Here is a 14625-nt window from a genome sequence, read left to right as displayed (position 1 = left end):
AACACAAAGTAGTGTCTAATCGTGACATGGAGGACAAAGGATATGTGGTATTCTCTAAACAAATTTGAAAAGTGAGATGAACTAAATAAATCAGATGTCAAATTCCAGTCTCTTGCAACTTTTAGATGTGTCCCCGGTCCAACACACCTGAATCAAATTGCTGAATTGCCTCATTGACATCCAATAAAGCTTTACAGAATGCTGCTAATGACCCAGTTCTTTAATTTGGTGAGTTAAAGCAGTGACATGTCGCAGGACACCGGCCCTTGAGGACTGGAGTGTGAAAGGCTGCATAGGACTTGAGTCTGAGATAGAGGTTCCCACCCTTCAATATGACCCCAAACATGCAGCCAGAGCTGCAATGAAGTGGTTTGGATTAAAGCGGATTCATGTTTTGAAATTACCCAGTCTGATTACTAACCAAAACCAAATTGATGTTCACAGATGTTCTCCATCTGATCTGATTGAACTTGGGCTGTTTGCAAGCATGGGCTGAAATTTGTGGTTTTAATAAGATTATAGAGACAAAGGTTTTGAGGTTCACCTCTTCAAATGAAGCAAAAAAAGGATTTTATTTATGGGTAATACAAATGCCCCTCGCACTTCTCAGACCATGAAAAGCATTTTTCATCCACTTCCCAATTATGCAGTGATTTGTGTATGACTATCAAAAAAAGTGTAATAAAATTCATAGTTTATGGTTGTAATGTGACATAATGTGAAAGTTAAAGGGCTATAAATACTTTGGGAGGGCACTGTATGTAAGCGGAGGAGCTGTGCTTCAAGTAGACAGGCCTGGCTAGCTTGTACGATAAGATTAGTCAGTGATACACTCAAGCAGTTCTGACAAATACTATAAAGAAATCTGTACTTGAGTGTGTTTTTAAATACGTAATTCAAACTGAAAAGTGCGTTGTGTTGACTGTATCTCAGATCGCATCACTGTAGCATTTAATGAGCTCCAAAGTGTGAATTTTGCTCCTGTGCCTAAGTAGCTGTTGAAAATACTCTAAAATAACCTGCAGTAGCTGTAGACCCTGCTGAGGCCTACAGTGCTGCTCATTAATAACAAGAACATCAGGTAAAGAATGTCATTAATCTCAAATTAAACTCCTGCCATTACCTGGCACAATGGCGCCCTTTGAGAAAAATGTATCATTTCACAGTCTCTAATTTGGAGAAGAATGAAAAGCGACAACTATAATGAAGCAAGAGTATTCCCCGTATTCAAACCTGAGGGAAATAAGAGATACAAAAGCCTGAATCAGCCTTAAAATAGAGAGTTTTTGAGGGCTCAGAGAGTTATCAATCCAGTACATCACATTAAATAATAAAAATAATAAAACATTTAATAAAAATGTAGCTACTAAAAACTAATGCAGAGGACTACTTTGTGCGTAAAAGACAAAGGTAAAAATAATTTTGATTTAAAGTTCAGTCAAGCAGCTGCATTTCAACCTGTCCTGGGTGGGTCATAGTTTTGAGATGACCAAGTTAACGGCAGAACCGCTTCTTGATCAAACCAGTCAAAGTGTTATGAATGGCAGACAACAGCAACTGCATCACATATCCTGAACATATTTTGGGTTTATATAATGTCCTAAAATGTAATATATTTCTGTTCTTCAACAACAAATCAAAACAAAAGGCATATGAAACATATCATTTTCACTTTCACAAGAGAGAATGAAATGACCACCACTAAAGCAAACTGCTGAAGTGAACTCAGTGGGTTTCTGTTTAGTTTGAGGCTGCTACTGTTGCTTTTGTACCTAAAACCCAAACTTACACAAGACCAAACCGTTTCGCTCATGTACATCCTACACTGTAACAGACCCACAGTCAGACAGTACCTTGCAAAAGTGTGAAACCCTTGAACTTTGAACTGCAGAGACCCACCCTTGAGCTGTGGGTGTACTTCTCTGACAAATACTCCCTTTGCCAGGCCTGCCAGTTTAGATGTCTTGGTAGGTTTGCATTTGTACCGTACTCTTTCCATTTTTGGATGATGGATTGAAAAGTGCTCTTTAAGATGTTGGATTTCATTTAGGGGTTTCATAGTGCATATCACATTTCCATATTTGTATTTGTAAAACATGTTAAAACCAATTATTATTTTCTGTCCACTTTACAATTAAGAACTACCTTCTTTTGGTCTATCACATGAATCCCCAACAATATATGTAAAGTTCTGGAGTTGTAACATGACAAAATACAGAAAGGTTTACAAGGTAGGCGTATGTTTGTGATGTTTTCCAACAGATTGCAACCCAAACACAAGAACATGAAAAATACACTTGCTGACAATATATTGGTGGGTTTATTTGTCTGTGAGTCCATCTGACATGTTAATACAGAGTTATCCCAGTCTAAAGACATGCTGACTCCCTGCAGGAGCAAAACAGAGCCACACTGACTCCCGGTCCACATTCCAATGACACCGCACTGCAGAGGTATTATGGCTGTCAAAGGGCAATATTTGGGCAAGTACCGAAGTGTCTCCAATCATTTCCCCTGAGCGGCTGATAAGGATCATCAACAATAAGCTCTGTGTGTGTATGTGTGTGTATGTTTGAATGCAAGTGTATTGTCTGAGTCTTGCCAAACAAATAGGGCGAGGGCCACTTAGCGTTCGAATGAAATTGATAGGAAGGGCGGTGTGAAGAATTTGCAACAGATATCAAGAGACACACTTCAAGTAAATGAGCTGCACCCAGGCTGACATTGCCATCAATTAACATGTCAACACAGTGTGAGAGAAGAGGAGTTCCTCCAGTGCTGCACACTTCTCTTTTCGACACACAGATGTGAACTTTGGCCTTTTGGAGTACACAAGCAGGCACCTGTCTCAACAGCTTCAGTAAATGGGGTCACACGCGTAGGTGTTGTACTTGTATGCTGATGAGTGTGGGAGTTCGCGAGAGCAATTTGAACTTTAAATCTCGTGAATGAGGGTAATTAAAAAAAAGACAGTTTTAAATATTGCCAGGAGTGAGGTACTAATAAGATTCGTTAATTTTCAATACCCTCACAGTCTGGCATGTAGGGTTGCAAGGAGGATTGATAATAACATTTAGATGTACAGCTGTAATCATACGTATTTACATGCACTAAATAAAGAGACACATTATCTTTTCTTTCTCAATCAGACTAAACGGTTCCTGGTTTATATCAGTTAGGATTACTGACATATTTTCTAATTGCTAAACGCCAACATATTTTTTGAGAATGTTTTTTTAACTTTTAAAAGATTTAGCACATTTTCCTAGAAGATGGTTAGTATTGCCATTTAAACTCTATTACTTGGGCCAAATGTTGGGTATCTTTCCATAGATTTCTCACAATAGTTTGCTGTAATTTTGGTCCATTCTTCTGGAAAGAACTGGTGTAACTGAGTCAGGCAAAGTTTTCATGGGACACAGATCCCAGGTGTGGGATGACCATTCAAACAGATTGGGAATTTTTTTGTTTGCAACCAATTTGTAAATAATTTGGTTGTATGATTTTTGTCATTGACCTTTTGAAAAACTCATTTGTGCCTAAGCCTTAACTGCCAAAGTGACGTCTTGAGATGTTGCTGAAATATTTTCACATGCTTTCCTCATGATGCCATCTATTTTGAAATCTCACCAAGAAAAATAATTTTGTTAACCATAACTGATCTATTCTATTGTATTCTATGCTATTCTATTCAAAAAACTCTACCACTCAGTTGTGTATTTCTTTGAATCTAAGAATGCTATTTTTAATAACTGTACGGTATGTTTTTTTTTTTTTGTGTTGTAAATTTAGCCTGACTCTTATTCTTGTTTTTTTGTTTATATTTTTACCTTTGTGAGAATCTGCATACTTCTGTTTTGCCTGTCACTTTACTGCTGGTACACCTGCATTTCCCCACTGAGGGACAATAAAGGATAAATAAATATAATTTTAATACATTTTAATTTAACTCTTTATTTTTTGTTTGAATTACCAAATATTACAAGTTGAGGTTAAGATGAAAATATTTCTGTTTAGATGAGGAGATGAGATGATCTATCTCTGGATGTACCATCAACAATATAACCGAGAAGGTGCGCTCATGCATGCGTATGCAAGTCAAAAGTGCTGACAGTGTCAGATGCACTAACATGTTGTGATTTGTCAGTGTATCTTCCAGCAATGAGGATGTGATCCTCTGTCATAGCAGCTAGCCTCGGGAACCATTGAGAAATGGTGACAGGAGGTTTCATAATCCCCGGAGTAAAACGTGTTTTTTTTTTTTTTGCAGTTTTGGGAAGGGGAGGGTGCGGATGTGTCAGGCTTTTGGAGTGACAGGTGAGACCTGCAGGTCACCCTGGAACTGGTTTTAAAACAATGATTGGCTTCGCTGGAGCACGACCAGATAAACACTTCTATTCAAGGAACATTACAGATACTGAATAGAAGTTTTGGATGTAATTGTGGAGTTACTGAGCTCTGTTTCGCCAGTGTCAAAGCATGGTCCTGCTGTCTCCATGGTGACAGTGCGATGGTCCCCAAGCCACGAGGGGATAGCGGCAGAGTCATTTAAATTGAGAGATGTGCTGCATAATAATATTTGCGAAAATTAGCCTTGTGAATACATAAAAAATAAGCTACATATGGATGGTTGAGATTCTTCTTTTAAGATAGGAACAAGGCAGCTATGTGAGGAGACGTTTAATGGCAGAATAAGCAGTTTGCATAGAGTTTTCTCTTTTTTTATTTCTTTCAATAAAAGCTTATGTACGTAAACTGAAAATAACCGCTGACAACTTTTCATCACTTACTGTGTTGTCACACTTACTATGTTGGATTAATTTCGTAAAGATGGATTTGGACCAATTACTTCAAATGATTTGTATTATGAATGTGAGAATGGAAATTCTAGTAACTTTACAAATAAGATTTTCTCTAATTCTTGTAGTGGTTCATAACAGCCTTTGGGCTGATTTCTAGCTAACATATGTACTACTTCACACAGACACGTGTAGATACATGGTTAGTCCTGCTGGAAAATGAAATCAGCATTTTCACGAAGCTTGTCAGCAGAGGAAAACATGAAGTGCTCTAGAATGTCCTGGTAGATGGCTGCATTGATTTTGGTATTGATGAAACTCAATGGACCAACCGCAGTATAACCTATATCTGACTGTGGAAACGTTATCCAGGACCATAAGCAGGTTGGATTGTGTGCGTCTTCACTCTTCTTCCAGACTCTGGGACTTTGATTTTCTCAGGAAATGCAAAATTTCTCTGAAAGGAGGACTTTGGACCGGAGTTTGGTCCTTTTTCTCCTTAAATAAGACGATTTTTATGTCTCAGGTTCAGGAATGGTTTAACACACGCATTGTGACAGTTGCACCCAATGTTATAGATATGTTGGTGTGTAGTGACTCCTGACGTTATGACTCCAGCTGCAGTCTGCAACCTTTGAATCTCCCCAAACTCTTGAAATGAATTTGCTTCATAATCCCCTTAAGATTGCAGTTCTCCCCTGCTCCTTTTTATACCACACTTTTTCCTTCTACTCAATTTGCCTTTAACATGCTTGGATAAAGCCCATCATAAACAGCCGGCTTCTTTAGACATCAGTCAAGTTGGAACAGAACATTTCTGTTTTAAAAATATTTTTACTGACATTTTGTAATATTAAAATTTTTTGAGAAACTGATTTTTCTGGGGTTGCTATTAGTCGTAAGCCATAATAATCAGAATTAAAAGATTTAAACACTTTAAACAGTCCTTGGACAAAGATGGAGTTAACTCTGGCTGTGTCAAATCGAAAGCCAAGGCTTTTCTATTTAGTTGTAACAGGGATACTAAATGCTTAAGAACATTTAGCAGCTTACAAACTCAGCAGTAATAGAGTTTGAAAAGCATGATTGCATCTCAGGAGACTCTGGCTGTTTTCGGTACATGGGCAAAAGATAATGTACAAATCGAAATCAACAATTTCTACCCTGATGAAGAGATAACGAAACACATTAAGTTGCAATACAGTCGAAACTTGATCTCCAAAGCATGACTGGACAGGCTGGTGAATCATTTAAACACCACAGAGTCAGTATAAAACCGTGAGACATCTCAGCAGAAATGAAAAACAACTGGCTCTGCCTGTACATACTGACGGACCTTTGTATGCATCGGTTTATTGTACCAATACTTGTTTTGGATAAAGAGCAAAACGGCTCAACTGTGATTCAAACTCTGCAGCTAAAACTCGTAATGTCAATAAGCCAAAGTATTGTATGATCTTGGATCTGTGGATATCCTTTACAATAATCATTGCATACTTACTAAGAGGATGGAGGAAGGAGAGCATTAATCAGAGAAGCAGCCAAGAGGCCTATGATAACCCTGGAGGAGCTGGAGCGATCCACAGCCAACATGAGAGTATCGACACGACAACTATTATTCATGCACTCTATAAATTTGGCCTTCATGTAAGAGTGGGAAGAAGAAAGCCATTGTAAAAATACAGCCATAAGAAGTCAAGTTTGTAGTTTGTTTCAAGAAATGTAGAGGACACAACAAACATGTAAAAAAGATTTTCTGGTCATAGAAGACCAAAACTGAACATTTTGGCAAAATACTCAAAACGGCTCAACTGTGATTCAAACTCTGCAGCTAAAACTCGTAATGTCAATAAGCCAAAGTATTGTATGATCTTGGATCTGTGGATATCCTTTACAATAATCATTGCATACTTACTGTATGACTGTGTTTCATTTCATATAGTTCACATGAACATAAAACAAAACACATAAGGATGCTGTGATCTGATGAACTCTGGGTTCAGATGAAGGCATTTTTGAATGATCTGTAACAGAGTAGCGGACTGCACTCAGTCCCTGATCTCTGTGGTTGCCCTGCTGAAAGATGGGAAATGTCATGCCCATGTCGTTTTACAGTACAAGAAGTATCACAGATACATACCAAGGGGAGGAATGAGCACTTTAAACTTCTGTAGAGTTAACGAGGTATTACTTATACACATTGCATTGATTTTAATACCTTATGGCACATACAGGGGTTGGACAATAAAACTGAAACACCTGTCATTTTAGTGTGGGAGGTTTCATGGCTAAATTGGACCAGCCTGGTAGCCAGTCTTCATTGATTGCACATTGCACCAGTGAGAGCAGAGTGTGAAGGTTCAATTAGCAGGGTAAGAGCACAGTTGTGCTCAAAATATTGAAATGCACACAACATTATGGGTGACATACCAGAGTTCAAAAGAGGACAAATTGTTGGTGCACGTCTTGCTGGCGCAACTGTGACCAAGACAGCAAGTCTTTGTGATGTATCAAGAGCCACGGTATCCAGGGTAATGTCAGCATACCACCAAGAAGGATGAAACACATCCAACAGGATTAACTGTGGACGCAAGAGGAAGCTGTCTGAAAGGGATGTTCGGGTGCTAACCCGGATTGTATCCAAAAAACATAAAACCACGGCTGCCCAAATCACGGCAGAATTAAATGTGCATCTCAACTCTCCTGTTTCCACCAGAACTGTCCGTCGGGAGTTCCACAGGGTCAATATACACGGCCGGGCTGCTATAGCCAAACCTTTGGTCACTCATGCCAATGCCAAACATCAGTTTCAATGGTGCAAGGAGCACAAATCTTGGGCTGTGGATAATGTGAAACATGTATTGTTTTCTGATGAGTCCACCTTTACTGTTTTCCCCACATCCGGGAGAGTTACGGTGTGGAGAAGCCCCAAAGAAGCGTACCACCCAGACTGTTGCATGCCCAGAGTGAAGCATGGGGGGGGATCAGTGATGGTTTGGGCTGCCATATCATGGCATTCCCTTGGCCCAATACTTGTGCTAGATGGGCGCGACACTGCCAAGGACTGCCAAGAACCATTCTTGAGGACCATGTGCATCCAATGGTTCAAACATTGTATCTTGAAGGTGGTGCCGTGTATCAGGATGACAATGCACCAATACACACAGCAAGACTGGTGAAAGATTGGTTTGATGAACATGAAAGTGAAGTTGACCATCTCCCATGGCCTGCACAGTCACCAGATCTAAATATTATTGAGCCACTTTGGGGTGTTTTGGAGGAGCGAGTCAGGAAACGTTTTTCTCCACCAGTATCACGTAGTGACCTGGCCACTATCCTGCAAGAAGAATGGGTTAAAATCTCTCTGACCACCAAGATGAATTGACGCTGTATTGGCCGCAAAAGGAGGCCCTACACCATACTAATAAATTAGTGTGGTCTAAAACCAGGTGTTTCAGTTGCATTGTCCAACCCCTGTAGTGTGCAAGTCTGTGCTCTAAGTAAGTCAATAATAAAAATGTATTTATACAGCACCTTTCATATGTCATATTGACAACAGGCTGAAAGTTTCTGATTACTCCAGTCACATGGCAAAATTAAAAATAATAACAAGGTTTCTGGGGTTTGGTTTGACAGAAGAAGCCAGTATGGCAAGATATTGCTTGATTTGTGTTGTTCTAATCTCAGGGGCAATAATTAGGTTTTCTGTCTCATCAGAGTTCACCTGCAAAGTAGCTGTCACAGAGCCAATGTTTGATACAACTAAAACAGTTTATCAAGGAGGATAACTTTAAATATTCAGTTGGCTTAAAATAATAGTAGAGCTACTTTACTTTATTTTACTACTTGAGTCCATTGACATTAAAGATTCATAGAAATAACTTAAAGTAGCATAGGAAAAAAGTTGATTTGTTTTTACTTGAGATGCACCAGTCAATCACCAGAAATATGAATTGTCTAATTTTCCCTCAAACGTTCCTGATTGGTGATCGGCAGGACAAATAATGAATTTTCTTTGGTCAAAAATCAAAATGTTTGTTTTTTATGTTAAATAATACAAAATGAAGAACTCATCAAACAGCAATTTTTTAGATTGTTCACCCGAAAACTACTGTCTCCATCAAATAACCTACAGCACATTTTCTCCCTTCGTTGTGGTATTGTTCTTTAAAAAATTAGACTTGCTGAAAATCAGCAGGTCCAAACGTCACAGAAAACTGGAAATCCATATCAGCCAGTAAGAGCCTGACTGATGCATCTCCAGGTATTCATGGCGTCTTGTAATTCATGTCAGTAACTAAGAATTGAGGAGGATTTGCAGTGAGCAGTTCTGGTAAGCTCTCTCTACAGCTTCATGTTTTTATTTATATTTCCGAGAGATTTCCCATAGTTGCCTTTGAAGCCACAGAAAGCTATATGACTTTCATGTTTCACAACACATAACCAATTATTCTCCCATAGGACCTGGTAATATGGGATATGGAGTTTGGTTCTTCAAAAACCACTGTAGGCCCTAAATTGGAGGTATTTAGAGAGCTGTAGGAGCTCTGAAAATGTATTTGAAGCTTTCTTTATGTTTTCCCAACTGATAAGGCATTTCAGAGCAGAGAGCTTGGTTCCTGTTTTCCGTCAGAGTTCTGAGCCCTTAATGTACCGTCTGAGTTGAGGCACATGTTGCTGTCCGAAACATTCACTTCAGGATTTCTTCCAGTAACAAATCTTTCTATTCTCTATTTAGTCTTTTTGCATCTGTCTATCTCTGCTCACTGTCCACCTGAATGGTCACCTGCCTCAACAAATGTCAGGTTACCATGGTAACAGGTGACTGGCACCTATCATCACATCCTGGCTGCGACATTGATGCATATTTTAACAGGTCTTTAAATAAAAATCTTGCTAGGACTTCTCAGCCCCCTTTTTCGACACTTTTGACAGCATGGATAATTAAATAAGTAGAAGGTGCGAGAAGTCAGCAGAAAACATGCCAGTGCTCGGGAAAACACATACTGCAACTTTGTAACTCATTAAGGAAGTTTCTGTTTGAATACTCACTCTACAGAGACAGTATAGCGCTCAGGCAGCACAACACAAGGAACGTCTCCTACAAAGATTTTCACTCTTCCTGGCCTTCGTCCAAGGTTCCTGCCCTGTACTGTCAGCAGTGTGCCTCCTTCAACAGGACCCCTCAGGGGGGAGATCTGACAAAGACAGAGTGAAGCAATGAACACAGAGAACAACAAAACAAAAACAAACAAACAAAAAAAAAAAACAGAGTAGATGCTGTACTAAGCACAATAAATTACAGCTCATAAGAAGATTACTGCCCTAAAATCACTCAAATGATGATGGGTGATAATTAAAGCGACAGAGAATTAGCAGGCCTGGCATGGAGATGTGGACCGTGCCACGTACAGCAATGGAACAGACCCATGGTTTAGGTATATAGGCTCGCACTGCAGACTCTTAACTGTGCCTGTCTGAGACTCTTCAGCCCCTAATCCTCTACAGCACATGCAAATAAAGAGCAGGCTAAGAGCCTCCTTCACATCCCACGAGAGACAGACAGAGTGGGAAAGTGAGGGCTGGAGAGGCGAGGTGTAGAGCGCAGCAGAAAGGTGGATGAGTGGGGAGGCAATTTAGAGAACCGAGTGTCGAGAGGAGACTGAATGCTGATGATGGTGGTGAGAGAGCAAAGCTTCAACAGGGGAATTAATGCACAGTGCTTTTTCCCTTTCATCTGTTTTCCTAGGTCCGCTCCATAAAATTCCTTAGTCCTGTTTCAGCTGTTGTTCTGAGGTGTGCTCTCACACGTCATTTCAGCCCGTGGCGTTGATCCCTTAACTTTCCACTTATAAACCATGGGAAAGAAACAAAGGAGAGGATGATCACCTCTTCATTCACTATGAAAACAACTTTAAAGATAGCATCTTTGAGACCAAGACAAAACAAATCCACCATAGTTTTGGGAGTGTAGCATGGCGGTGCTTAAGCAACTTTTCTCAGAAAAACCACCAGGCTGAGGCGAGGTCACCATGACCCCCTTCTTGGTCTTATTAGCCTGTCTCTGCTGCTATCGGAAACTGAGCTGAAAAATGAAAACAACACTTCAGTCTGGGTGAGAGGACAAGGTTTGGCTTTATGTCCAGATACCCACCAGCAGCTCGCAAGAACAAAAGGACAGATAAATGAACTATATATTTCTCAGCTAAATGGGAGGGAGGTTATAAAAAGCAAGAATGAACTACCTTTAATGCTATGTAAAAATAAACTATAGAAATGGATGTATAGTGCCTTGCAAAAGTGTAAAAGCCCCTTGAATGTATATTACATTTTGACAAGTTAAAATCTTCAAGTCCAAAATGTTTAACAGAGATTGTATCTGATAGGCCAACACAAAGTAGTGCGTAATTGTGAGGTGGATTTGCATTCAACCCCTCTGAGTCAATACTGTTTAGAAGCACCTTTGAAGGCAGTTACTGATTTTACCAGTAACTGCAGTTACTGATTTTACCAGCTTTACTCATCTAGAGACTAAGTTTTTTGCCCACTCTTCTTAACAAAACAGTCCAAGCTCAGTCAAATTAGATGGAAATTATCTGTGAACAATGCTTTAATTTACTAATTTGGTCACTTGTGAAGGCTGTTGGCCCCACTGGATTTTATTTGGAGGTATCAGAGTAAAGGCTGAGTAAAAAAACGCATGTTACACTGCTCAGATTTTTATTTGTAAAAAACCTTGTATCATTTTCCTTTAACTACACAATTAGCACTACTTTATGTTGGGTGATATTAAAGATTGTGATGAGAAAATGGGTATTAGAGGCATTAAAATATTTTCTTAGCCAGTTATTCTCATATTTATGGGGTGTTTGAAGGTTTTTGCAGATGTGGGACCATGCTATGCATATCTAATTTTTTATACACCTATAAACAGCACATTAATAAAAATAAAACCATGGTTACAGATAGTCTCGAGCATTTCAGACAAAAGCAGTTATTTACGCATCTAATAGCACCAAGTGTGCCTCTGTGGCACCTTTGGGAATTAACATTAGCCTGCTCTGCTATTCATTTACACCTTTCACGAGTCTGCGAGTCTTGATTTACAGCGCAAACTCTGCCAGGCCTCCAGAGAGATTGCAGGGTGTGAGTTTGAGTCTGCAAAAGCTTCTAGACTCAATGCCTGAGCAATTAAACACATATGAACAATAAATTATCCCTCAGTCAAACATGCTCCACTCGCAGCATACAAACATTGTCTTGCAAAATTATTCATAGTTCAACGATTTCCCATGTTACAACCACAGACACTAATGTATTTATTATTAAGGTTTTATGTAGTAGACATACACACATTGTGAAGTGGAAGATGAAGGATAAAGGGTTTTCAATAAATGTACAGTATATATATATATATATATATATATATATAGATATATGAAAAGTGGGGCATGTATTTGCCTCCCTTACTGTTACCCCTAAATAAAATCCAGTGCAACCAGCTGCCTTCAAAAGTCAATAATTAATAGTCTGTCTGAGCATAATTTAATCATATCCCAGTCTTTTTTTTTTTTCCTTTTTCTTTCTTTCTTTCTCTTTTTTTTTTATATATGGTGCAGCTATAGCATGTAGACCAAAAGTAAAGTGTTTGGCTTACATGAAAAACAGATTCTGGGGAAAACTATTGATGCTTATCAATCTGAAAACACGATTTCCACTCTGGTGACAGTATCATGATGTGGGAATGCTTTTTCTTTTCAGCCGGGATAGTGAAGCTGGTCAGAGCTGATGGAAATATGGATGAAACTAAACACAGGGTAATCCTGGTAGAAAACCCACTAACACTGGAGTAAAGGAGTACCTTCCAGAGGGACAACAACCATAAATATGTCACCAGAACTAGAGTAAAATGGTTTGGCTCAAAATCTATTCATATGTTAGAACACCCTGGACAATCTGTACCAAGACTATATGATATACACAAACGCTCCCATTTAATTTGACTGAGATTTAACTACAGTAATTTCCAAAGAAGAATCAGCAAAAATTCCAAAGCTGGTAAAGACAGAGAGGGCATAATATTTAGACTTTAGTCTCTAGAAAAGGAAAACCATGTTTCCTTTTCTTTTAGCTTACTTTGTAATGGTCTATCACATATAATCCCAATAAGACATATTAAAGATTAAGGTTATTATGTGACAAAATGTGGAGAAGTTTAAGTAGTGCGAATCATTGTGGAATGTGCTGCATACAACTACGCAAAACAGTGTTCCTGGAAAGCTTTCCAGATGGTGCAATGATAAATGAATGTAAGCTGGAGAGGCAATTTATTTTATGCAGTAATGATGAGGTTTGTCCATTGTGCAGAAAAATACGAAGAAAACATAAATGAGGTGAATCTAAGTTGCCAAAAAATAATCACTGCATTTTATTAGCTTAAACTTCACATTTCCGTAGACTGTACCAATGCCACATAGAAACTCCTCAAAGTGCTAAAAGGCAGAATTTCTCCTCGCTAGGTAAAAATTATTTACATGTCTGATCAGATCTGAGCACACATGCAGATTCTTTGCAAAACAAAAATCAGGAAGTGTCATTTACTATGTACATATTGGCTTCCATATCCATATCCCAGTCTTTAAAAATCTCACACAACACTGTTCAATCAAAATTTGGAAAATTTAAAAAGTATGACACAACAGCAAATTTACCAAGAAATTGCAGTCCACCTAAACTGACAGGCCACATAAATCAGGGAACACTACCAGATGCCCGTTGTAAATGTGGAGGACCTGCATCCACAGCTCAGGTAGGAGACTTGAACTGAACTTTGTGCCCTACATGCAAAACACTGAGCATCACCCTGAAAACCCAACCCCCATTGGAAAACATGGTGGTGGCAGAATCATGCTGTGGGGATGATTTTTTTTTCTTACAAATGGACCACAGAGTTTTTTATGTTTAAAACCGTGTTGTTTTTTTATACACTGAAGTTCAGGGTTGTAACGTGGCAAAATGTGAAAATGCTTTAGGCTTTTAAATACTATTGCAGCACACTGTATACTGTATCCAACCTGCCCTGAAACAAATGCTGTCCTTTTGTTTACTTTTTCTGTTGCCGTCATAGCTTTCATCTTCCTCCTGTCAGTCCAGTTCCTCTGCATCTCTCTAATCAGAGAGAGCACAAAGACAAAAACAGGAAAAAGCTCCTCGCTGTAACTGTAGCGCTCTCCACCCTTTTCTCTGTCCAAATCTTTCCACATCCTCTCTCCTAAGCCAGGTCCTTCTGTTCTTTTTTCTTTACATGCTGTGGATAAACCATGTTTGTCAGTTCCTGTTTTGGATGCCAATGTATGTTTTCTTTTACAGCAATGAACTGGCCAACACATAACATGTGAACAAAGAGCCCAGGGATACAATAAATATCTCTTTTTGTCTGCCCCTGGTGCACTGAACAGAACTCATGTTTCATAATTAGGCTGTAGGTGAAAAAGTTTAGCGAATAATGAAGTCCTCCATTTTAATACTGACATTTTGGCATCGGTATTTGTTGATAGAGATTGTATGTGACACAGCAGGGTGAAGACATACATGTTTCATTATCTTAGCCACACTATGACTGTATAACAAAGAGCTGTTGCCGTCGGTGAGTGTGTGTGTGCGTGTGTTGAGGGAGATGGGATCTGGTTTCAGTAAGTTGGAGTACTTGGGCTTTAACCCCCGCGGATTCTCTGAGAAAACACGCCTGCCAAAGCATTGCATCACACCCCCGAGTGAACCACAGCTCCACAATCCTTTCTCCTGCGAGAACCAGTGGGAGTGTGTG

General features: G+C 39.2%; 1 protein-coding gene across 4 annotated transcripts in view; it reads right to left on the bottom strand.

Moving 5' to 3' along the window:
• The window catches only part of plxnd1 (plexin D1), a 110221-nt gene that overhangs the window by 45665 nt on the left and 49931 nt on the right, over window positions 1-14625 (bottom strand). For all 4 annotated transcript variants that reach the window (XM_047375433.1, XM_047375450.1, XM_047375424.1 and 1 more), the window contains exon 13: window positions 9852-9997. In XM_047375433.1, the coding sequence (XP_047231389.1) occupies window positions 9852-9997 (146 nt within the window). The remainder of the gene's footprint in view (window positions 1-9851; window positions 9998-14625) is intronic.

This window comes from Girardinichthys multiradiatus, chromosome 1 (assembly GCF_021462225.1).
Source record: "Girardinichthys multiradiatus isolate DD_20200921_A chromosome 1, DD_fGirMul_XY1, whole genome shotgun sequence".
Classification (NCBI taxonomy): domain Eukaryota; kingdom Metazoa; phylum Chordata; class Actinopteri; order Cyprinodontiformes; family Goodeidae; genus Girardinichthys; species Girardinichthys multiradiatus.
Note: the sequence above shows the minus strand (reverse complement) of the source record. Positions and strands in the feature narration are given on the sequence as shown.